This window comes from Gopherus evgoodei, chromosome 4 (assembly GCF_007399415.2).
Source record: "Gopherus evgoodei ecotype Sinaloan lineage chromosome 4, rGopEvg1_v1.p, whole genome shotgun sequence".
In the NCBI taxonomy this organism is placed as follows: domain Eukaryota; kingdom Metazoa; phylum Chordata; order Testudines; family Testudinidae; genus Gopherus; species Gopherus evgoodei.
The window spans coordinates 70,252,382-70,276,337 of record NC_044325.1 but is presented as its reverse complement, the minus strand read 5'-3'; the positions used below and the strand labels follow the sequence as shown (position 1 = coordinate 70,276,337).

Below are 23,956 nucleotides of genomic sequence, written 5' to 3'. Positions count from 1 at the left end.
AACCAGGTGAATTCTGTTCCCCCCAAAGTACTTTATGATCTGAAAGAATCCAGAGTAGCAACAATTGAAGCCTTACGTGTGGGGAAACAGCTTCCTGAGCTCACACATCATACTTCTACTCCTATAAAAGGCAAAACAGCAATTAATTTCAGAGATTCAGCCAGGTTGGATCTTTCTTGAGAAAGGAGAGGGGGGAAAATACACTCTAACCTCTTCACAAGGATCTCCGACATCAGGCTACTGAACTGTGGTTTATGAGCAGATTTAAAAGCTACAGGCAAGAAGGGATAAATCCCAGAGTTTAAAAGTGCAATGTATAATTATACTCAAGCAACTAAATTAGATGCTAATTTTACTTCCCAGGAGGCCAGGGAACAGCAGCTAAGGGTGTAAGTAATATAGTGAAAAGACAGAGAAGGTATTTACAAAATACATTTTGTAAAATACATTTACCTGCAGTTCTTTGTAATACGGTTTAGTTTTATTATTTATATTAATCATTTCAGCTGTATAAAATACAGAGATGGGCCCATCTCATCACCCTAGATCTGACCACCTCCAACCACCAGAGACTTCTGAATTCAGATTTGAACTTTATGGTTTGGGCCCATCTCTTATTAGAAAAAAAGTGGGTCTATGTAGGAACACCAAAATTGCCACACAAGGAAGGACCAGTAGTCCAACTGATAGCTGACAACAGCCAAGCTCATGATTCAGAAAATTGCATATAAAAACCCTGTAAGGCAGCAGTTCTCAAAATGTGAGCCACAGAGCACTGGTGATCTGACAAGAGCTGCTGGTCAAGTGGTGTCAGCACTCCTCCTTATTTCCAGCTGTCAAATTGCATTGAGAGAGGCTAAAAATACATTATGTTCTTCCCTACTATTATTTTTCCATGTGAATATCTGCTATAATTGCAGGGGTGTTATGTGGTCAGGAATGGGAAGGGGGGTGGTCTCTGCAATCAGAAATGGGAAAGGAATTGTGCACGAGACAATTTATTAAATTTCAGTCCATATAATGAAAAAAAATCAAGAATCCCTGCCATAAGCATCCAAATTAGCAATAACATAGATGGGGAGGGATCAACTCGTGCCCTAAAGTATGAAGACTTATGACCCTTCCAACTGTGACCTGGTCAGTTTACTAGTGGGTGCTATTTTTCTTATTTCTCTCAATTTTTAAAAATATACTAAGCTGAAGATCACAAATGAGAGTGTTTAATTGCCCCTTACTTAGTTTATTGCTCGATTTGCCCTAAGAGCCTGAAATAGGGGACGGATGGAGGGTGCTCTGGCTGCTACTTGAGCACCCTCTATCTGTTTGGCGTAATATTTAAATGTTTCTATATTTTCTCACATACATGGGCCATCGGGAAATGGCAGAGGTTGTCAGCCCTCATCTCAAAAAACAATGTTCTCATGCAATTAATCAATTATTCCTATGTCCTCACATTTTCCTTAATTTCTAGGTGCACATTGATATATTTGATTTATATACACAAAACTAGAGGCCCCCCTTCCCAAGCTCTGGGCACCCAGCCAATAAATTTAATTTCACAGTAACATTTTAATACAATGGACTGTTCTTTCCCGTGTATAATAAATATGATCCAATACATAAAATAACCCCCACTACTAACGACAAGACCTGCAACCCTCCCCAAATGCCTTGGGGAAAAGGTGGGCCTTGCAGCATGCCTTGAAGGTTAACAGATTCCAAGCACTGTCCATGCACCTTTCCTAGATCAGACTCAGTAGGACATAGCTCTCTAAAAGGAGCTTTCAAAACCAAGTCTCCTGAGCTTTGCTACACCTTGATTTTTCTGTAGCTCCAATGGTCTGAAGGAAAGAATTTGCTGTGCCTTTTTGTGCACTTTTTCATGGCTTTCTGGCCCCTCGGTGATCCCCCTTCTAAATATGTAAGCAAGTGTAGATCTCTCTAAGGAGTTAGGCAGACCTGACCATGAATGCCACAACTTCCCAACACTCCAGCACAAGGCATTTTGAGAAAGGCAAGAGTTGTTCAGCCTGCCTTTTTCATCAAGGGACTTGGTGCTCTTAGCCCTCATTTCAGTCTAGAGGAAATGAAAAGCAGGCACATATGCTTTCCTTTGAGGCCAAAAAGTGGACTGTTGTGTTGTTCACAAATAGCACAACTCACAGTAGGATTTTACTCTGGAGCTCTGCTGCAGCAGAATTTGATGACTCAGCTAAAATAAAATGGTGATGGGTGGAGGGAAGGGAGCGAGAAAAGTAAGACTCCCATCTTTAAAATATTAAAAGACAATTCCTCAAGGTGCCTTTGTAAAGGCTCTTTAATATGCTGTACCTGTCCTGTTACAAAACACTTAAACAGCCTGAAGTGCAGGATTTAAACTAAATGCCCTTAGGGTATCAGCTGAGAGAAAGGAAATCTTATATAAGGCAGAGCTTCAAAAATGCTCTCTCCTTTTTCCTTGTCTCCTCAAAGTGGGTATAATGTATGAAAAATCCATTCATATTTCCTTCAAAAAGAACTGAAATCTTTAAATGTTGATTGTACCATATGCTATCTTATCTGCAAGTACTTTTTGTTAATCTAACAAACCTCTCTACAAAATTCCTTTTGCTGCTAATTTTTGTCTGACATTTCATATTTTCAAAATCTGTTTTTATGTATTTCTAATTTTCCCATCATTGGTATCTGGCTACTACTGTTAAAACGTTTGATCTTTTTGGGGGTATACAAAGGTACCTAACGTTCCGCTCTGAAAAATGACTGTAAAAATGTGTTTTCCAAGACATATCTGCTCATTAGTGACCAAAAAAAATCCCAAAACCAAAAAAAGTAGTTTGCACTCTCTCTATCCCTGCAGAGCTAACACAGGTAAGAGAGACTAATGTGAAATTCCATTCCCTTTTGTGCATCAACAGAATTATTTCCTAAGCACTAATTATAGGGTTAAACAGATACACTTGCACAAGCCTTGTGACGGCAATGGAGCCACACGTCTCACTGAAGACAATCTTTATTACTAGTATCAGGGGATAGCCGTATTAGTGTGTATCCACAAAAACAAAATGAGTCTGGTGGCACCTTGAAGACTAACAGATTTATTTGGGCATAAACTTTTGTGGGTAAAAAACTTCACTTCTTCAGACGCATGGAGTGAAAATTACAGATGCAGGCATTATATAATGACACATGAAGAGAAGGGAGTTACCTCACAAGTGGAGAACCGGTGTGACACCTCCCCATCTATTATTGGGAGTGGACTACATCCAGTGATGAGCTCCCAAATCCTAATAACCAGTTTCGGCAGCATTTTGGAGGCAGGTCGTTCACCCGGAGTGAGTGAAAATCCCCCTGCACTGCCGAAGATCTGATAGGGAACCGCATGGTTAGTACAAGCCCCATGTGCCTGTCTCCCTCCCCCATCTGACCCCAACCCACTTCCTGCCTCTGACTGCCCCCCTCAGAACCCGCAACCCATCAACCCCCCCACTCCTTGTCCCCTGACTGCCCCGACCCCATCCACCACCACCCCAATAGACCCCCGGGACTCCCACGCCTACCCAACCCCGCCCTCGTTCCCTGTCCCCTGACTACCCTCGTCCCCCCAAACCTCCGCCCCCTCCAACCACTCCCTGCCCCTTATCCAACCCCTCTTCCCAGCCACGGCCTGGCCCCCTTATCATGCTGCTCAAAGCAGCAGGAGCTGCAGAGCTGCCCAAAGCGCTGGCATGGCACACTGGGGCTCTACGAGAGGGGGAGGAAGCAGGGGAGGGGCCAGGGAAGCCTCCCCAGCTGGGAGCTCAGGTGGGCCAGACAGGACGGTCCCGATGTGACCCGCAGACCGGAGTTTGCCCACCTGCCAGTCCCTTTACAACCAGTTCTACACCAGCTTCTAAATTTAACAACCGATTCTTGCAAACCGGCTCCAGCGCACCACTGACTACATCCACCCTGACTGAACACCGTCAACACCGGTTCTCCACTTGTGGGGTAACGCTCTTCTCGTCATATGTCATTATATAATGCCTGCATCTGTAACTTTCACTCCATGCATCTAAAGAAGTGAAGTTTTTTACCCACTAAAGTTTATGCCCAAATAAATCTGTTAGTCTTTAAGGTGCTGCCAGACTCCTTGTTTATTACTAGTGAATATATGTAAGAAAGAAAGCATCCCCAGATCCCAGCACGGATTTGCAGGACTAGCAGTTTGAAAAAACATCTTTTAGCCTGGATGCCATTCTCCCAGAATCACTTTTCATAATACTTATTAAAAGGTTGCTTTTTAATGTGTGTGTCAGATTCAGAGCTACAGCTTAAGTGCACACAGTACAAGTCAGCAATGGGGAGAAGGTGCAAATATGGCACAAACTTCACCTTTACACTCTCTTAATCATGCTAATGTTCTATATAGCACCAGTTCCCTTCTGCCAAGTTAGAGCAGCCCTTAGGTTGCCCTAATTTTCTTTGACAGCAAAACAACCCCAGGAGATAAAAATGCAGACAGAGATAAGCACGGTGCAGGAGCACCCTGGCTACGTCCCCATGCCTCCAACACCACCCCTTTGCACTGCCACACCAGCTGCAAAGAAGGGGAGTGGTATAAGAGGCTTTTACATTGGCTCTATGCTTCTGGAAGACCACCTGTGCACTGATGGGTTCCCCTAGGAGTCAGCTAACTGAAGTTGGGTCCAGTTTATACTGACAATGCAGTGAAAGTAATGACACCACGTACTAGAAGTTCTGGCCCATTATCTTTGGTGCAGCTAGCCAATGCAGATATGCAAAGAAACTCGTTTAAAAGAAATACTTGACAACGGAGTATGCTCATTAGAAGAATTAACTTCAAGGGCTCCAGAGTCCCAATTCAGGAAATAATTAAGCATGTGCTTAAATTTAAAGCACATGCTTAATTCTCATTGACTTCAGTAAGACATAAGAACCCTTCTTGATCAAGGATGCTTGATCAGGGTCTAAAAAGGGGAAAAAAGTTGATTTTTTTAAAAGAACAGATGTGTTAAGAAAGTAATGTTTTTGCCATCCTAACACATACTTCATGAAAATGGTAATGCCTTCCTGCAGTAGTAAATGTTAAAGGAATTAGACCTTTTATTAAACCGGCTCACTTTCCTGCTATGCTGTGGGGGAGAAAAATCCACACTCTCTACAAAGCTCACTGCACAATATAAGTAAATTGTTTCTATACTGACATCTAGTGAAGTTCTACACTAACAAAAATAAACTCAACATTGTCCTAACACTAAACACTCAGATTTTCATATTCACAGTGATTTATTAACTAATTAGTCCTCACAACACTCTTGGAAAGTAGTTGCTACATATTTGTAGAATTTTGTGCTTCTTAGAATTAAACTATAATCCCCTTGCAAATATATCTTTGCATTTTTAATACTATTTTTTGTTAAATAAAAAATAGTGTACATGTTGGCAGTGTCTCAGGCACTCTGATGGATACATTAAAATACCTAGAAAGATTAGATTAGGTAGATTAGATCTACTTACTACTTATACACACACAGTCTACTTACATTTAAACATGATTGGTAAAATTGCCAGTTTTCTCAAATATTGCCAGCAGGTGTTCTCATTAATTGGATCATTTGACTCAATTTTTTTTTAAATGCAATTTATTTATTTATAGCAAAATGAAAGAGAAAAATAAATAGCACAAGGAAGACAGTGCCATACTTACAGTTTTGTATAATTAATATCAACAGTAGAGCCAAGCAAGGAGCAGATTCTCTCCACTCTGGCCATTATGCTGTTTCTTGAGCAGTAGAGGCCCAATACAGTAATCACAGCTAAGTCAATACGTCCATTAAAGTCAATGCAAGTTTTGACTGACTAAGGACTTTAGTCATAGGTAAGGCTGCAAGTTTGTCATGGAGGTCATGGATTCCGTGACCTTCCGTGACTTCTGCAGCGGCTGCTGTGCCTGGCTCAGGGCAGCTCAGAAAGCCCCTGAGCCAGGCGCACCGGCCACTGCTGGGGCCGTCTGCCCTCGCCCCTCCACCAGGAGCAGAGTTTGGGCATGGGAGGAGGTGGGCTCCGGGTGGCACTAACCTGGGGGTCTCCTCGGAAGCGACAACATCCCCCTCACTCAGCTGCTAGGTGGAGGCAAAACCAGGCAGCTCTGCAGACTGCCTCTGGCCAGAGTGCTGGCTTCGCAGCTCCAACTGGCCAGGAACAGAGGTGACAGGGCACCACACCCAGGGAGGTGTGTGGGTCACACCAGGCCACTACCACTTCCCCACTGGAGGAGAGAATGCAAGTTCACTTTTCTCCTGCTCTTATCAGGCAGCTTCCTAGAGAGGTGAAACATGACATCACATCAGACTGCAGAACTTTAGTCAACAGAAAAACCCAAATCAAAACCACAAAGAAACATAAAATTAAGGTAATCTAGACACAGCTCACTCTTAAAACTGTTAGACAGACAAGGTGGAAGAGGTACTCTCTTCAGAAGAGTTCTGTGTAAGCTCAAATGCTTGCCTCTTTCACCAACAGAAGTTGGTCCAATAAAAGATATTACCTCACCCATCCTGTTTCTCTGAAATCCTGGGACCAACATGGCTACAACTCTTAAAACAATTCACAGTCTAGGGACTGATATATCAGCTCTACATTTAAAGTGCTTCTGTTCTTGCGTCTTGAGCTACTTTCTGGTATCTAATGCTGTTGTCACTTGTTTTGTAATAACAGTCTGCCAAGTAAGATGGGTCTAGGGCTCGCGTTCCCTCTAGCTGCATAGTTGGACTGCCACACAGGAGCGATTCAAGTGCCGCCCAGTTGATTAGCAGTGTGAACACATCTGGCAGCATGTGTTCAAGTGCCCCTTCCCCCGTTGCTTTGCAGTCAAGTTGCTCCGTCCTGCTGCTGCTCTCAGGACCCTCCTATTAGTTGTGCAAAGCTGAGGATACTGATGTCAGTGTGTTCCCATCCCTTCACCCCTGTGCCCCATCTCCACACACCAGGGGATAGGGGACAGCCTGGCTCAGGACTTGGAGCTGCAGCGTCTGAGGTCTGATCAGTGCGCAAGTGCCTTTCTTAAAGAGATAGTGGATGGTTTCTGAGACTTCCCCAGCAACCAGCTCTGTCTCTCTGACACACACTCTCTCTCTCTCCCCCATGCTCATGTACCCCAACTCCACATAGCCGGGGAGGGGAGACGGGGCTCAGGACAGAGCAGGAGAGTTTTCAGTGAGTCCGTCCAGTTTGAGAGTGGAAATACCTGAAATCTCCAGCAGCCTGCGCGCGCAGTCTCTCTCTCTCTCTCTCACACACACACACACACAGTCTTTGGGTTGGGGTCTCTCTCTCTCATACACACACAGTCTCTGGGTTGGGGTGTCACTCACACACACACACACACACACACACACACACACACACACACACACACACACACAGAGTCTCTTTCACATTCACCTCCCAACACATATTGGTATAATTGTTGTTGTTGTTACTTCTTGGTACTTCCTGCAATGCACATATATTATTTGTACATTTATTCTCTCAAGTGTGTTATTTTACTCTTTTTACTGGTCTATGCATTTCATAATGTTTATTTCTCTTACACTTAAATTTAATTCTTTGAGTAGTGAGTTCTAAAATTCCTAATCTGTCCTGGCTGGAGTAATTATCCCTATGGTAACTTTTAAAATATATATATTATATCTAGGTTTTTTTGTTTCTACTGGTGGCTCACATCCACACATACTGCGGTGCACATGACAAAATTTATTCCGCACATGGATGGGAAAAATTAGAGGGAACATTGGTCCAGGGCCCTGCTTCAGGCTACCAAGCAAGACGAATACTGGAGATACAGTATGTGAAAGGTCGCTAAGCATCATAAGTGCTTGAAAAAGACCAAGGGAAACACTGCTGAATATTAAATTATGCTTTGGCAAAAATGTGTTTTGAGATAAATTATATGCTACAGGTTCAATTCAACTGCAATGGAAAAAGACTACTAATTAATTATGGAAGTGTAGAAGAACTCAAGGCAAACAACTAGAATTGTTGGTATTGCAGAACATTTAACCACCTCAAAACTAACAGCATTAGGTATGCTGAAGTTATTTCCAGCTAGCATGATATCCAACTCAATTTCTACAAGGTAATTTGATATGAACCTATTTTTGATAAAGAAAAAAATAAAGCAAAATAATAAGGGAAAGATGTTTTGTGTTTAAGCACAAGGCTGGGAGACCTGTTTCTATTCCCAGCTTTGTCAAAGAAGAGCTTGGTGACCTTGGGCAAGTCAACGTGAGGCCCAATCTTTAAAAGCGCGCACTCATTTTATGTAAGTGCACAAGCAAATTCCATGTTGCGTGTCTGTGCATCAAGACATTTTATGTATAAGTCAGGTCTGAGCAGCAATGTCCACATACTTTTGTGTGCATATGTCTGAAGAGGTAGACCTTTGATGCTGAAGACTATTATCTAGGATCTTTGGTCACATTCAGAAAAATTACGCTAGTGCAGCACTAAAAGGTTGAAATTTTATAACCACAAGCGCCAGATAATTCAAAGTTAAGGCTCACATGGCAACCTTAACTCTACCCCACTGAGCATATGTATTACAATCAAGGTTTCTTGATATTATTACACAACTAGGGTTACCACATGTCCTGGTTTAATAAGATTGTTGTCCAGGAAACTTATATCTATTTTAGGAATTTGTAAGGGGCTTGTCATTTATGTATCAACTTTTTATCACAATTTCACTAGGGTGGTTCTGGTCTAGTTTTTCCTCTCCCCATCTACATTCTATTGGTGTCAGATCCAGCCATGCTTGTAAGACAAATCCTCCTGCTGCATTAACTACAAGTAGTCAAGCTTGGTGTAAGGAGATAACACAGGATCAGGGAGGAAGCAAACTACTCCCTCCAGATTGCCCTGTTGGAAGATCTCCCACTGTGATGCAGAGTGAAGTTGTAATCCTAAAGTGTAGCATCAGGGTAATCCCCTTATCCTGAATAGGATTTGTTTTACCTCTTGTTTGTTTGTTTTTCCAGTGCAACCACCAGTCACTGAGCTAAGGAGAAGCCAGATCAGAGTGAGGGCTTTCACTCCACAATAGCGTATTGAGAGGAGTTGCAGTAGAGCTCCTGACCTTTACAAGGGCAATAACCAGTGGAACCACATAGACCTGGCCCCAGAACTCCCTCCTGTGGCACACAGATGATGTTGATCTCTACAGAGTCCAAAATCTTACCATCTCCACCACAGCTGAGAGGAGGGGCAACAGTATTAGTCCCTTTCTGAATTGGTGGAAAATGATGCACAATCTCATCTGATCCATAATCCAGTGCATGGTATCGTAAATTCAGCAAGAAAGCATCCAGCAAAGAGAGAAGGAGTGGCCCATTTAAGCCCAGGAACCCCAAGGAAAGTGAAAAAATGATTCCTGCTACCGCCATAATCTATGTGAAAGTCCAGGGGTTCAACATTAGTAGCTGGGCTCCAAACTGTGTAATGGGAGAGGGAAAATAAACAGACTTCCCCATCCAGACACTCCTTTTGGACTGGACTGAATCATTTGGAAGAGCTAATGCTTGAACACCTGGTATTACTAACATATGGAGTATGAAAAACTCCCTTCATTCCTCTGTCACGTTGCAGGTCAGAAATTACTAATTTGGATGATTCAGAACTGTGAACTAAAATGAGGTAATGGGATCCAAGATCGCTTTGCTAATAGAAGGAAAGCTATTATGACAGTACCATGTTCTCCACTAATCAGGAGCAAGGCTACTGTACTAAATATCAAACTACTTCAAATCCTCCACCAAACAGATAATGCATTGCTTGAAAACAGAAGTATGTTTTAATTCAGTAAAATGCCTCTATTAAATGCAGACAAATGGCTGACACAGCTTTGGGTTTTGTAATAAGAACTCAAAAATTTGTGCCTCTCACAAGCCCTTTAAACCACCAAAAAACAACATTTTAATGTGGTTGGTCTTTTTTTTTTTTTTTTATGACTTACAGCCAAGCTCATTAATGAATTTAGTCTCTGAAAAATCAACTTACACCAACAAATTAGCTGATGTTTGTCTTCATTAGACTTGAGAGTCAGGCCAACCTGACCTGCTTGAGAAAGAAAAAAATATGAACAGCATCAATACTCTGCCACACGGTGTTAGTGCGATTAGCTTACTGAAAACAAATTAAAAACAAGAAGATAAGACTTAATTATTCTTCAAAGTTCAGTGACAGACAGACAATGCAATGACTCCGTTCCCTAGCTGACAAACTGAAGTTATTTTCCTACCCCCAAACCCTCCACCAAATAAGGAGTGTTCAGACAAAAATACACAGATCTTTTTAAACAACCTGCTATGAAATTAAGGGACAGACAGGCAGAGAAAAGCTCTTTCCAGAATCCCACTGTGCCTCAGGGAAAAAACAACATATAGTGGTGTTGGTGTCACTCTGGCATAACCCTATGTAACTCGGAAAGGTGACAGACCACAAGTGTCAATGAAGCCCTCCTGTTGTAGGCCTCAATGAACCAATGTTCCTCCATGTTAAACACTTTGTGTAACCTAGTGTAACCTAATGTACTAACAGCAGCAAAAATGTAGTGTTAGCAGTTAGTTTTCGGTTGTAGCAGTCAGTTCTCTGTTGTAATACATTGAAGCTCCGGTAAAGCCCGCTCAAGGCCGTTTTAAGATACTGTATACATGTCTCAGCAGCGGAGAGGGGGGAGGAAAGGGGAGACAAAAGATTGAATGAGAAAAGATACTGCGGCTGGATGGGAAAGGAGGGAGGAGTAAGAAATCAGCTAGTCAGCAAGAAAGTTTTGTAGTAAACAACTTGGATATAAAAGGAAGAAACTGCTTGTTTTAGGGGTGCAAGATCTGAGATTGTTATTTCTCCCTTGCACCTTATTTGAGCTCAAATAAATTTAGTTGTTTGCTTCTCCACCCTGGTGCGTTTATTGGCGCTTAAGCACTCTGGGCAACGAACCGCTGTTGCTTGCCTCTGGCACTGCTGTGTCTGCAACAGTGGATTAATTCAAAGAGATCCTCCACTTCTCTCCCGCTGCCTATTCCAAAATACTGGTTTGCTGACAGAGCATCCTGGTAACAATATTTAGTGTACAGTAATTCTGCATATATAAAAAAAATTAGATTTAGTTAGGCAGTGAATAAAATAACTACTTTATATCAATGGATTGCTAAGAACATTTTTTGAGTTATAATAGTTATTCAAGTTTTATTATATTATTTTTAATTTTAAGTAAACGATGTTGGTGAAGGGTGTTGGCTTACTTGAATTCCAGAACGTGAGTCCAAACCTACATGGGACAAAAGGCTCGTCTCCTCCACAGAACTCAGAAGAAAACTGATTGCATGGAATGAAAAAAAAAATGAAAAAGCAAAACTGGAGATGAAGTGTGTTGGGCTGACTTCGCTAAAGAATAAAGTCCTCTGTTTATCTTGAGGACAAGCTGTAGTTGCATGATCTTCCCCCACTTCACCACATCCACCTGCCTAAACTCTAGATAGATGCTTCTAAAGGTGAGAAAGACATTCAGACTTAGCCACACTGCTGAGACTTTCCTGCAAGAAGGTATGTTGTGATGGTACCTTTTAAGATGTGGATATCTATCTATTAGGAACTGAACTGACACAAAACTTATAATGGCCTTCAGTCACTCTCCTGAGCTGGATCTGTACCAGTGACAGAGATGAAAAGCGCCATATCCTACTAATGAGTTATTTCAATCCCATAGGTTTATAATAACCCACTGACTTACTACCATAATTAACTGATTTCCTATGAACAAAATGCATTGCTGAGACACAAAAATAGAGGGCCAGAGTCTCAGATGGTTTAAATCTACATAGCTTCATTGATTTCAATTCCCTTCCCTGCCAGCTAAATCCTAATAGCAAGCCTCTAAAGAGAGGTTTCTTGTGTAGTTTCATTATACACAAAATGTGTGCAAAGTGCATTTTCTAACACATTTGTAAGTCTTCAAAGGAAGAAAAAAAAGGGCAGTTCACAGAAAGAAGGCAACAACTATCATAGCAGCTAGGAATATGCCTGTTGGCAGAAGAAAACCTGGAAACTTGCAAAACATTGTTGCTATCAGATGTATTTTACATTGTAATAAAATATTGACATTCCAAACTTCATGATTAGAAAACAAAATTGGTTTCATCCATGTATTGTTGATGCTGCTGAGTTACAATTAAAGATTTGGTTTTAGCTTCATTTCACCTGCTGCACTTGTTTTACAGGAAAAACGCACATGAAACACACACTTTCCAAAAAAAGTAAAAGTGACACATAGATCATCGTATATTAAGTACATTTCTGGGAATATTTATTTTCCAGTAAGAGAAACAGGAACTTCCTGCTTCAAGGACATTGCCAGAATCTGTGGTGCACAAATATCCAGACTGGAATTTACATATGACTATCTCAGGAAAAAACAGTAACCACTAGATATAAAGCTTACAAATAGTATCTAACAGGCAGTTCTTATTACATTCTGATGATTCATTTGGGATAAGGAGAAACTCCCAGACCAGATTTCTGGTCCCTCCTGAGATGCATGCTGGGATTATACCTGTTGAGATTCCCTCCGAGACCTTTTCCACTCAGCTTACTCAGAACACCTCATCTGGTTCTGAGAGAACACTTTATCCAATATTCTGGAATCCAAAAACTTGGTTTGAATCAGGACTTGTCACTGAGGTATCTTTATTGACATTTCATAAAGCTACACGAGGTGACCATGCCCAAATACCAGGAGATGAGTTAGGGTGCCCCACAATTCCAAAAGCACATAATACATGAGATTACAGATGCAGAGTAAATACATATACATTATATAAACAAATCCTAAACTGTCCACAAGATACAAAACATGCTAGTAAACAAAGCTGCAGCTGCAAACTTATCACACATTACTCTTCTTACTATTTCTTTATCTACTAACTACAAGGTCACTTGCGAATTAATATTTTGTCCACTGTTAACCTCTGTTTCCTTACTTCTATTTTCTTTCACTGTTCATGCAAGGCCTACAATGCCCTGGCCCTGATCTAATCCCAAAGGGACTGGTCAACTTTGTGCTCCCATTTCATCCTTATCTGTCTCATCCTGACCCAAATCACTGAATGGAGATTACTTTAGCAATTTCTACCTGAAATAATAATTTATGCTCAAATGGTGCCATCTATATGAAGATCTGAAAGTACTTTAAAAACATGGGAATTAACTCTGAAACCTCACTGTGAGGTACAGCAGCATTATCATCTCCATTTTACAGATGGAGAATTGAGACTCATTGAAATTAAATGACTTGTCCAAGTTCATAAAGGGATTCTGCTGCACATTGGGAATAGAATCCAGGAACCCAACTCTTTCTGAACATGATATTGGTAAAATGCCTATTAAGGTCAGTAGGGGTTACTTAAACCTTGCCTGGATGGGGACAGAGAGGGATAACGGGGCCTACCTGTGGTATCTTGACTCCCATTCCTGTGCCTTAACCACCAGGTTGAATGCCAACAACAGGGACCCCAACAATAGGCTGAGGCCCTAAAAATGAATGGGACTAACCTGAATATAGGCACATTGCAGTATTGCCTGCCCTAAGGGTTCAAAAATAATGAGTCAGCCCCCCCAAATCATGTTGTTGCTTAAAATTTTAAAATATAGTAAATGTTTGGGTGTTTGTCTTTGCCTTTGGATAGTGGTTTTCAAACTTTTGTATTGGTGACCCCTTTCACACAGCAAGCCTCTGAGTGCAATCTCCCTTATAAATTAAAACCCTCTTTTTACATTTAACACTATTATAAATGCTGGATGCAAAGCAGAGTTTGGGGGTGGATGTTGCCAGCTCGCAACCCCCCATGTAATAACCTCACAACCTCCAGTTTGAGAACCCCCGCCTTTGAATTTCTGAGCCTGTAGGGGTCATGTTTTCTAGCTTTTTGCAACAACCATGAAGGCTAGAATTGTACTTTTGTAAGATGAAAGCTAAAATTCTCATGTAATCACTTGACTCCAGGAGCTGGGGCTTTAACAACAACAAGTATTGTGAGACTCACAATAAAGTCCTAAGAGTTGTCAATAGCACAATGACTCATTGGAACAGCCTACAAATCATCTCGAATCAACTGCTAAATGCAACTCAACTGGTCAGAGGGGTTAGCTGATGGGCTCAAAGCACTGTCATTCTCCTGGGAGCTGAATGCACTCCTTCTGCACTTGTACTGCTCGCTGATCACTGCCTCCCTTCTTGGTTGCCTGCCTAGGAATATGGCTTTTCCCTCTAGGGAGAAGAGGGCAGAACATACGTGACAGATGAGGAGAAGCATTGCTTAATGCACTGTTGGAAGGCACTCAGATACAGTGGTGAGGTACATGGTATAAAAACCTATATAGAAGAGAATGGGGCATTTGGAATCAAAGCTGGATCTCCCGCAGCACAGTGCAGTAACTAAATGGCCAACAGGACAGCTGTGAAAAGACATTCCTATGTCTCCTGTTTCGATAGTCCAAAATTTGATCTTCAGAGAAGGTATGTCATGGCTTGGATGGCTACAGTACCTGTCTATTAAAAGTCATTTGGGTTCAAATTCCTGTCCTTACAGAAGTTTCCTGGAATTTAATAGAGAAGAATAACTTTTTTCTATAAAATTTTTGAAGGATTCAATGGAATTCTATAGCAGGAATAAATTTCACTATAAAATTGAATAAATTGGTTGGAATAAAAATGATATAGAAAGGATCTCATTTTCTATTAAAGTCTATATGGTTTTTAGAGTAATTTCTATACAAAGCTATTGCTTTTGCTCCATTAAATTATACAGGACTTCTGCATAAAGATATTTATTTTTCTATAAACAATTTTGCTTTGCATCTAATCTTCCCAGAAGTGGGAATAATTAGGTAACCTAACAGGAGTTCAATTTAAATAATATCTGGGTTTTTACTGCAAAAATTACTTGTGTCAATGGAAGTTTTCTTTTCTGAAGGCCAAATCCTCAAGTCCCTACTCAGGCATTACTCCCATTGGTTTCAGTAGGAGTTTGCAGGATTATGGACCTCAACATATGGCCCATGGTAAATAAACAAACCGGAATGTTCAGTGTACTGACATAATGTGAGTAATCTAGTTATCTGGCTCCTGGGTAATTTAAATGGCTCAGCTCACTCTAAAACATGTTTTTGCTGAGGAGAAGGATGGGCTTTTACCACGTTCTGAAACCCAAAGAAGTTACTCTAAATAGCTATAACATCTGTTGTTGGGACACTGTCAGTTCAATGGCTGTTACACACTGACATTACTGTTCAGACCATCATTTTAGCTAGCATGGCAATACTTTATCAAATGCAAAAATGTCACACACTAACTTTCTTCCCAATTCCTGGTATTGAACAACAAGCTAGAAAGGTATTAATAATTTAGGAATGCCTTTAGTGGGGTCTCCTGTTCATTAAACCACAACAGTGAGAAAAGGAAGTGGTGCTTAGTTGCATTATTCTTGGAACAAGGCCAGCTACTCTACTGCAGGCTCCTCTCAAATACTGTTGTGGAGTGAAAGCCTTCACTCTGATCTGGCTGTCAGTTAGCTCAGCAACAGCGGTGGTCACAATGCAGACAAAAACCCAGGTAGACAAATTCTATTCAGGGTAAGGGGATTACCCTGGTGCTACAGTTTAGGATTAAAAATTTACTGTGCATCACAGAGGGAGACCCTCTAATAGGGGTGCCCAAACCATGCCTAACCAAAGGCTGCATTAGAAAATTGCCAAGAGACCAAGTTATATCAATTGTCACAAAATGGCGAAGATTGTAGCTGCTTCATTGTGAATACAATCAGAAGTGGACCCACCTGAGACTACAGCTCTTAGTATGCAATGCTCCCATTCACAGTATCCTGGCCATATGCACTTCCACTTTGAGATAAAGGTGGGAAGAAATGAGCTCCTGGATTCTGTTCCCTGCTCTGCCACAAAGTTCCTATACGAATGCAGCCAAGTTACCGTATATACTCGTTCATAAGCCGAATTTTTTTAGTAAAAAAGGGAAGCACCAGAGAAGGGAGGTCGGCTTATGAACAGGTATAGAGAGGAGAGGTGGGACACAGCCCCTTCCCCCAACAGAGGGAGCAAGGAGAGGCAGCGCAGCCAGCAGAGCCAGAAGGGAAGAGGCAGAGCCAGAGCCTCTCCACTTCTGGCCACGCTGGTCTCCGCCCAGCCTCCGAAGCAGCTGCAGCTCCAGGGCTGGCACGCTGCAGCTGCACCACCTGGCCAGCCAGAGCACGCTGTGGCCACGTCACCCGTCCCGTCCCGCCGGAGCACATTGCAGTCATGCCGCACAGCCTGCCGGAGCAGCTCCAGCCAGGCCAGAGACATCCTCCCTAGATAAGGTGGGAAGGGACAAGACAGGGAGAGTGGGGGGGTCCTAGGCTAGGGGTGGGGTCATGTGGGGAGTGGTCACAGGGGTTATTCCCCTGATCCCCAGCTTCTCCCCCCAAAAAATGTCCCCACCAATTGCTGTCCCCCAATGCAGGCACAGCTGTAAGGCTGTCCTTCAAGAACCCCTTGCAAAACCTGATACAGGAGGCATGTTGGAGGTGGACTGTACCATACAGGCTTCAGAGACTCTGGGCAGTGCTGCCTCCCAAAGGGCAGCCCAGGGAGGTGATGTTTGACCCCAGGGTCATCTAAGTTATAAGGGCTTTTCCAGGGCCTAGAGCAGCCAAGGATCGGAATGGAGCCAAGGTGCTGCATAGCTACATTAAATCAGCCAAGTTCTGTTCTTCACCTCTTAAAATAATCCAATGTTTACAAAAAGTGCCATGGAAAATGATTACAAAAGGATTAAAAGCTCATTTCTACATAAACATTGGAAAGTCAGCAGCAGAATGACTCTGTGCACTGCTATGACACTCTTTACCTCAAAGTAGCACCCTGGAACCACCATATTCACCATGGTGATACGAGTATGATAAGTATATATTGTGAGTATCAGAGGGGTAGCCGTGTTACTCTGGATCTGTAAAAGCAGCAAAAAATCCTGTGGCACCTTATAGACTAACAGACGTTTTGGAGCATGAGCTTTTGTGGGTGAATACCCACTTCCTCAGACGCATGTTGTCATATGCATCTGACGAAGTGGGTATTCACCCACGAAAGCTCATGCTCCAAAACGTCTGTTAGTCTATAAGGTGCCACAGGATTCTTTGCTGCTTTTACATATATTGTGAGGTATCATTTTAAAAGTCTTGATCTGTTGAATATTAATATCCTGTTGGATTGTATATACTATCATTGTATGTGAAGTTATGAAGCATTACTGTGTGTGTTACTGAAATAAGTTGTGAGGTTGGGAACACCCATAACCATCCTTTCAGTTACAAAGGAGTAGGCATCAATAGCCAGACAGTGTTAATGGCTCATCAACACCCATCAAGAAAAGAATCCACTATCCTAGAGACTTCTCAGAGAGTAACTCACATCACAGCAAAGATCTTTCCAGTAAGCTGAAAGGAAATATAAGAGAGACAGTGACATCACCACTTGGCCACTCCCCACCCCCAACACACCACCTAGAGGAGAAAGACTTTGAACTGCAGAAGAGTGGTCCCAGTATGTGTATTGAGGATTTATAATCTGCTTGTACCACCTGTTGGGGTGAAACTCTGCTTGCTTCAAGTCTTGCTTAGTTTGTAGAACTTAGACTGTGAATTTATTTTTGTTTCTTAAGTAGCCAACTCTAATCTGTATGCCTACTACTTATAATCACTTAAAATCTATCTATCTGTAGTTAATAAAGCTGTTTCATATTTTACCTAAAATAGTGTGTTTTGGTTGAAGTGCTTGGGAAATCTCAACTCAGTTTACAAAGGCTAGTGAGAGTCCACCACACATTGAGTGAGTGGCAAACTACTTAATTAACTTACGCTGGCCAGGCTTTTGACCAGTGCAAGACAATACAATTCTGGGGTGCAAAACTGGGGGGATTGGCTGGAGCCTCACTATTGATGGTTCATGAGTGGTTGGAAGATCATTCATGTAACAGTTGGGTGTGTCCCTGCTCATGGATGTCTGTGTAAGTGCAATGCTTACCAGAGGTTTGTAGCTTGACATCAGCATCACAGTGTGAGAGGCAGCCCAGGCTGGTGGGTTTGAAGGGCTCAGCAGTCACACAGTCCAGGTTGTACACTGGGGACCCAGTCACAGCCACACAACAAGGCATTGATTCAGTAATGATTCAGAAATGAGAGTACCACTCAGTGAATCACCAGCAGCACTTGCTGCAGTACGCAGTGAAAGGTTCCATATCTAATATACTTACTTCCCCCAGTTATGGGCTTTCAGTTACATTACAAGAAAGATTCTTTTCCCCCATCCCTTTAGTACAAGTTTCATATATGCGGGAAGATTGGGAGGGGAAGAAGAGTCCTCTACCTCCCTCGGGAACCCTGGAGCAACCCTCAGTCGGTACGTCTAAACTGGGAAAATGTGACATTTTAAAATGTGCGAACTAATACATGTTGATTAACACAAAATTTTAAATACCACTGATAACATGAGAGATATGTTTTAACACTTTTAAAATATGTGTTAGCTGGTCTTGGCCAACCCTAGGCTCCTCCTACCCCACCTCACTGCCACCTTGGGTTGACCAGGACCATCTAACATCATTTTTTAAGGAGTAACACCCTGTCTACCCTAGGCACTAAGTGGTGTTTAAAAACATTGGTTAAAACATGTTAGCTAGCAACTTTTAAAACATCACCTATTTTTTCTGGTCTAAACAGGGCTATTATAACCACCATCCTTCTGGCAAAATCACCCTCCTTCACTGTAACTCATCATTGCTCCTCTTTAATCAGTTAGAGGGGCTTCTGCTAAGCCATGCAAGATGTAGCAGCACTCATCTTACTTTTGCTCTAAAGCCTGCCATCCAGGAAAAGTTGTAACGTTTCGTTATCATCGTTTGTTTTGTGGCGTGTCTCCCATGGAGCCCCAACCATGGATGAGGGCCACACTATGTTAGGCACGCTACAAATACCAAATCATACTATTTTCCCAGTCCTCACTATTTTTTGGTGCTCTCTAGATTTGAAAAACCAACAAACCACTTAACTTACCTTGCTGTGGAGTTTTTGAGCATCATAACGGATTTGAGTGAACTCACGGAGACCAAAGGACCCACCAATAATCAGGAGCTGAAATATTAAAGAAAAAGCACTCCCTAAAAAGACAGCACAGTACAACATACACTGGACTGCAACAAGAGAACACTGACCTGCACCCATTGCAAGTGTCAGGAGGCCTCACATTCTTCCAAGCAGAAAAAAAGACAGGAGATGCATCACCAGATAAGCAGGGGGCATCAGAGCTTCCATCCATGATAATCTGTGTATGGATCTCACCAAGTTTCTAGTTTATGCAGAAAGGACTGTAGGGGGACTCAGATTTTCTTAGTGCCTGTTCCCTCCCCATCTTTCACCCTTACAATCTTCATATATAAATTGTTTTTCAAATGGCTCCTTGATTTGTCATTAGCAGAGGACACTACTACTGGATTTGTTCTCACTATTTTCATAGCAACAACAGGGAAGTAACAACGCCCAGTAAGCTTATTCTCATGCCTGGGCATAAAAGGACCCAATTAAGTTTCTGGAACAAGCAAGCAAGATTGGACCAATGGTCATACTGTGCTTTATGATGTCACTAAAGAAATCAAACCCACTGCACCTGTATCTTCATTACTGCCCCATGTATTTTGTTGGAGCTCTCTCCACACCACTGAAGCTTATGAGAAGGAATAATAAAGAAAGAAATAGGCAAGGCAGAGTCTCATGTTAGCATGAAGAAAATCATGAAATGATTTGTTCTTATGACAGGCAGAGACACATCACAAAGCCTAAACATCTATTTTAACCTTTAGAGAGCCCTGCCATGCTCAGACAAACCTAAAGATCAAGTACACCATTAAGGGCTGGCTAAGTAATCTAGTTCCAGATGGAAGATCAGAGTTCTGACTCTTGCTCTGGCCTGACACTCTCCTTCTGCTGTTCTCTGGCAAGGCCCATTGGCTGACATACAGAATAGGAGGGTAACAGGCTTCAAAGAGAGGCATGTCTGAGGAAGGCAATAGGAGGGGAATGTTCTGATACAGGATAGTTTTTCTTCTGCGGTCCTCAGAACAACCCCCCAGAAGAAAAACTATCCTGTATCTTCTCTCTCTCTCCTCACTGCTAGTTAACTCCTTTTCTGCAGGCTGCTGTAATTCACATGGTAACAGTTCTCCATACAATGCTGGCTGTTCAAATGAAATGCATCAGGCTCATAACACAGCACAACAACATGCTGAGTCTCATACTTGTTAAATCATGCTGCATAGACATGTTTAAAATGTGTGCCCTTCCTAACTAGCACATAACCCAACAGATTACTTCAGTGATGCAGTATTTGTTCTGCTTGGTTTTTTTTTAAGTGACTTTTCTTCTCAGTTTATTCCTCCTGAAAGGTGCTGGCCAAACTGATTTTCCACTGGAAGAGGTCGGGCTGCCCCACAACAGAAACAGCAATAGGTATAACCTCCCCTCAGAAGCTGAAAGGTGACAGATTGGTAGCACTGGAAACTGAATCCTTCTAGATAGCCATAGAAATAGGCACCCCATGGCAAGTGGCAATGAGTTCTAGAAGGAGTTATGTCTACTGTCTCATTCCGTCTTGATCTTTGGATGCACACGGCAATTAGAGTCAAATGTAGCAGTAGCTTTTGTGATATGGACACCTACCCGATAGGAACTGGATCCAGAACTACAACTCATTTCACAAAGCCAAAGAACCATCAAGCGGTAGCAAATAACTTTCAGTAGCTAACAACCTGGACCATTATGAACCAAACTGGGGTCAGATTTCTTACTCCACCATTCAAGGAAGTGATGATATTATCATAGATGCTGGATCAACAAAAACACATACTGCAGAAAGCAGGGATTTATATGGGAAAAGCTTCTGCTCACTAACAAATATTTTGGTAACAAGATATGAGAAGAAAAAAAACAAAAAAATAAAAAAACCCAACATGCTGATTAAAAGTGGTTTTAAGATTTGCCTAAATATGGCATGGGTGATTAACAAGAAGAATCAATGTATTTGCTGATTAAAGTTTGATTGCATGAAGCACTGAGCATCTCACAGGATCAGGCAATAACTCTAACCAAATGTGGTTTGAGTCACAGCATTTATTCTCATTAAAACAAGAATCTCCTCTGAAACTGGTCCTCTTTCACAGCTAATGACTAGTGTGTTAATTAACAGCCCAGTGATTTACCTCACATTCTTAAAGCTCTAATGAACAGACCGCAAGATTGGTTTCAAGAAGTTTATTGCTATCACACACAATAGTTTACCAGCTGGAATCATGCTAACATACAGCATGAAGAATGCAGGGCTGAAGTAACTGCACTAGAAAAGTATCTGGTACCCAGTTGTCAAACATCAATAATTAGTCTTGTTAGATCCATTAAGCAATAGCTTGCCCAGCAATGAGCACTCATAAAATTATACGATACAACTTGTGTCTTATTCACATTAACAAAGACTTACAGCTAGCCTGTTCCTCATAAGCCACATCCTACTAAATTGAGAATGGTTAATATACTGCGGTTTGTGAAGCCACTCTGTAACCAAAAGGAAATGACAACACACATTCTTACTTTGCTGCATCTAAAACATGGTATATAATATGATTTAATAATCACCCTTTTGTCTGTGCCATAACTATGGAAAAACACTCACAATTTCATGAAACAATAGTCATACCATGCTGTATATGTTCTGTTTTGTCTTGTCTTGATTTTGACCTGTTAATTGTTTGGCAGAGACCATTTACTATATATTACCCAGCACACTTTCAGCTATATACAGTACATGATAAATAAAAATGCTACATACACAGACATACAAAAGGGGACCAGTGATTAGATTATCTGTTTTTCTTTAAATTACATATCTGAACTGTACTACCTAATTTAGATTGTAACACCAAGATGCTGTCTTCCTCCAAATACAGTAAAGCATTGAGCACTACAGTATTAAATACATAAAATATAAATCATCATCATAGGCCTAATTTGAGGCTCTACGCAAAATAGATTGGTGGTTTCAGACTTGTACATATTACTTGTTTCTTCAGATCACAAAACCACCACCAGCCTCTGCAGTGGAGAGAGGCACAATGACTCAGCTGGTGTGACAAATTTATTCTGTTCCTTAGACTACAGTTCCAAACCTTTACCTGCCCTACTCTTACTGACATCACCGTTACATTATAAAATCTAAAGAATGTTTAAATTCTGTTTTACTTTTTGCCCTTCACATTGTTTGGGCAGTGAAACCAGACAGGTTGGTTCCATTTTCTGATTTCCAAATCAGAAATAGTCACCTTCCCTAACAGGGAACATTGGGTGTGCCATAATATAAATATTTCCTACCACCAACAACAATAATTCTTACCAATATTACAATTATGTATATAATGCTGAGCAACTGAAGGAGGAGCAGTAATTAAGTACATACTAAAAATTAAAACCAGGGTGGATTTGAATCACTAGTGAGGAAGATTCAATTTAACCACAGATTTCTACAAAAAAGTGCATTCTTGTTGGTTGTTATAACCTTAATACATATTCTTCACAACTCAGAGATGTAGGTTACATTTTTAGAAGGTACACACTATACATTTTTAAGTGATTTATTTTGAAAACTTTTCAGAACAGTTTTACAGCTATATCAGAAAATGAATGATTGTTTGGTTATTTCATTTACCAAAAGGTAATTGAAGCAGATATTTATGAAGGCATTGGGAGGTGAACTATCATTAATATTTGAAGGATTTTCTTGCCATGCTGTATTAGGAGGAGAACACCACCAGACAGACATTTAAATTGTTTTATTAGACTAAAACAACCAAGTTATGTATTTGGATTTTTTCTTCAAAACATACATAATATTTTAACAAAACAAGCATGTGAATTTTTGAAAAATCAAGTTTGTTTTTGTTAAAATTGTTTTTGACTAAAATAGTTAAATTAAATATTTAAAAAAAAATTAAATTGGCTGTGTCAGACAGGTCAACATGAGAAACTTAAAATATTGGTTTCCGCAGCTAAATCAGTCATCTTCACCTTCATTTTCCTGTTTGTTCATAATCCAGAAAAGAAAAAACAAGCTCTCTTGCTTTTTCAGGTCCCAAACTATTTCTCAGTTTGGAATGAATTAGTCCAAAGGAAGAAAATATTCTCTCTGTGTTGGCAGAAGAAGCTACTGCTGTTAAAAGTGAGATTGTCACTTCAACAGCTCTGAATCCAAGTGCTTAAGTGACTTCCATCAGTTCACTAGTGTGACTTTCTTTAAATCATCATCATCAAACATATATTTCTTGAATGGTTCCCCCCTAGCTCTGAAGTTTATTATAGTTGACATTATGGAGGGATGATTGCTGGATGTCCATGTCATAGCCAACTTCTCTTCTTCAGCAGTTAAGGTTTGACCCTGGTACCAAGTATTAAGAATATTTGCAAGAAAATGAGCTGGACGTAGTGCTTGTCCCATTCGTTTTTTTAATGCTTGTAATTTAACTATCATTGCATATTTCTCTTTTTAAGATCTCACTCTGTTCCTTCCAAATCAACAGTGTCAGCAGTAAAACAGGTATTTCCCTGCATTTTCTTCAAGGCTACAGAAATATGCTTCAGGATACTCAGCATGTGTTCAACATTTCTCTTAAGCCCAATGTTGAGAACTTTGGCTGTGACAGTGCCATCTATTTTTTCACGATTTTGTTCACAAACGGTCATCAGATTTGGCCAGTTCTTGATATAGTGCTCAAAACAGTCCACTACTGAGTTCCATCACACGTCTTGTGGGAGAGTTA

At 41.2% G+C, this 23,956-nt stretch overlaps 1 protein-coding gene across 2 annotated transcripts in view; it reads right to left on the bottom strand.

Moving 5' to 3' along the window:
* LOC115650173 (cytochrome c oxidase assembly protein COX16 homolog, mitochondrial) overlaps nt 1-23,956 on the bottom strand; it is a 71,910-nt gene that overhangs the window by 31,634 nt on the left and 16,320 nt on the right. Inside the window, exons 1-2 of one of the 2 annotated variants that reach the window (XM_030559678.1) lie at nt 21,844-22,704; nt 19,155-19,232 (exon numbers count right to left, since the gene is read on the bottom strand). In XM_030559678.1, the coding sequence (XP_030415538.1) occupies nt 19,155-19,232; nt 21,844-21,909 (144 nt within the window). In that variant the 5' untranslated portion in view covers nt 21,910-22,704. Of the gene's footprint in view, nt 1-19,154; nt 19,233-21,843; nt 22,705-23,956 lie in introns of those variants that run through there. The other variant, XM_030559677.1, reaches the window with a different exon arrangement.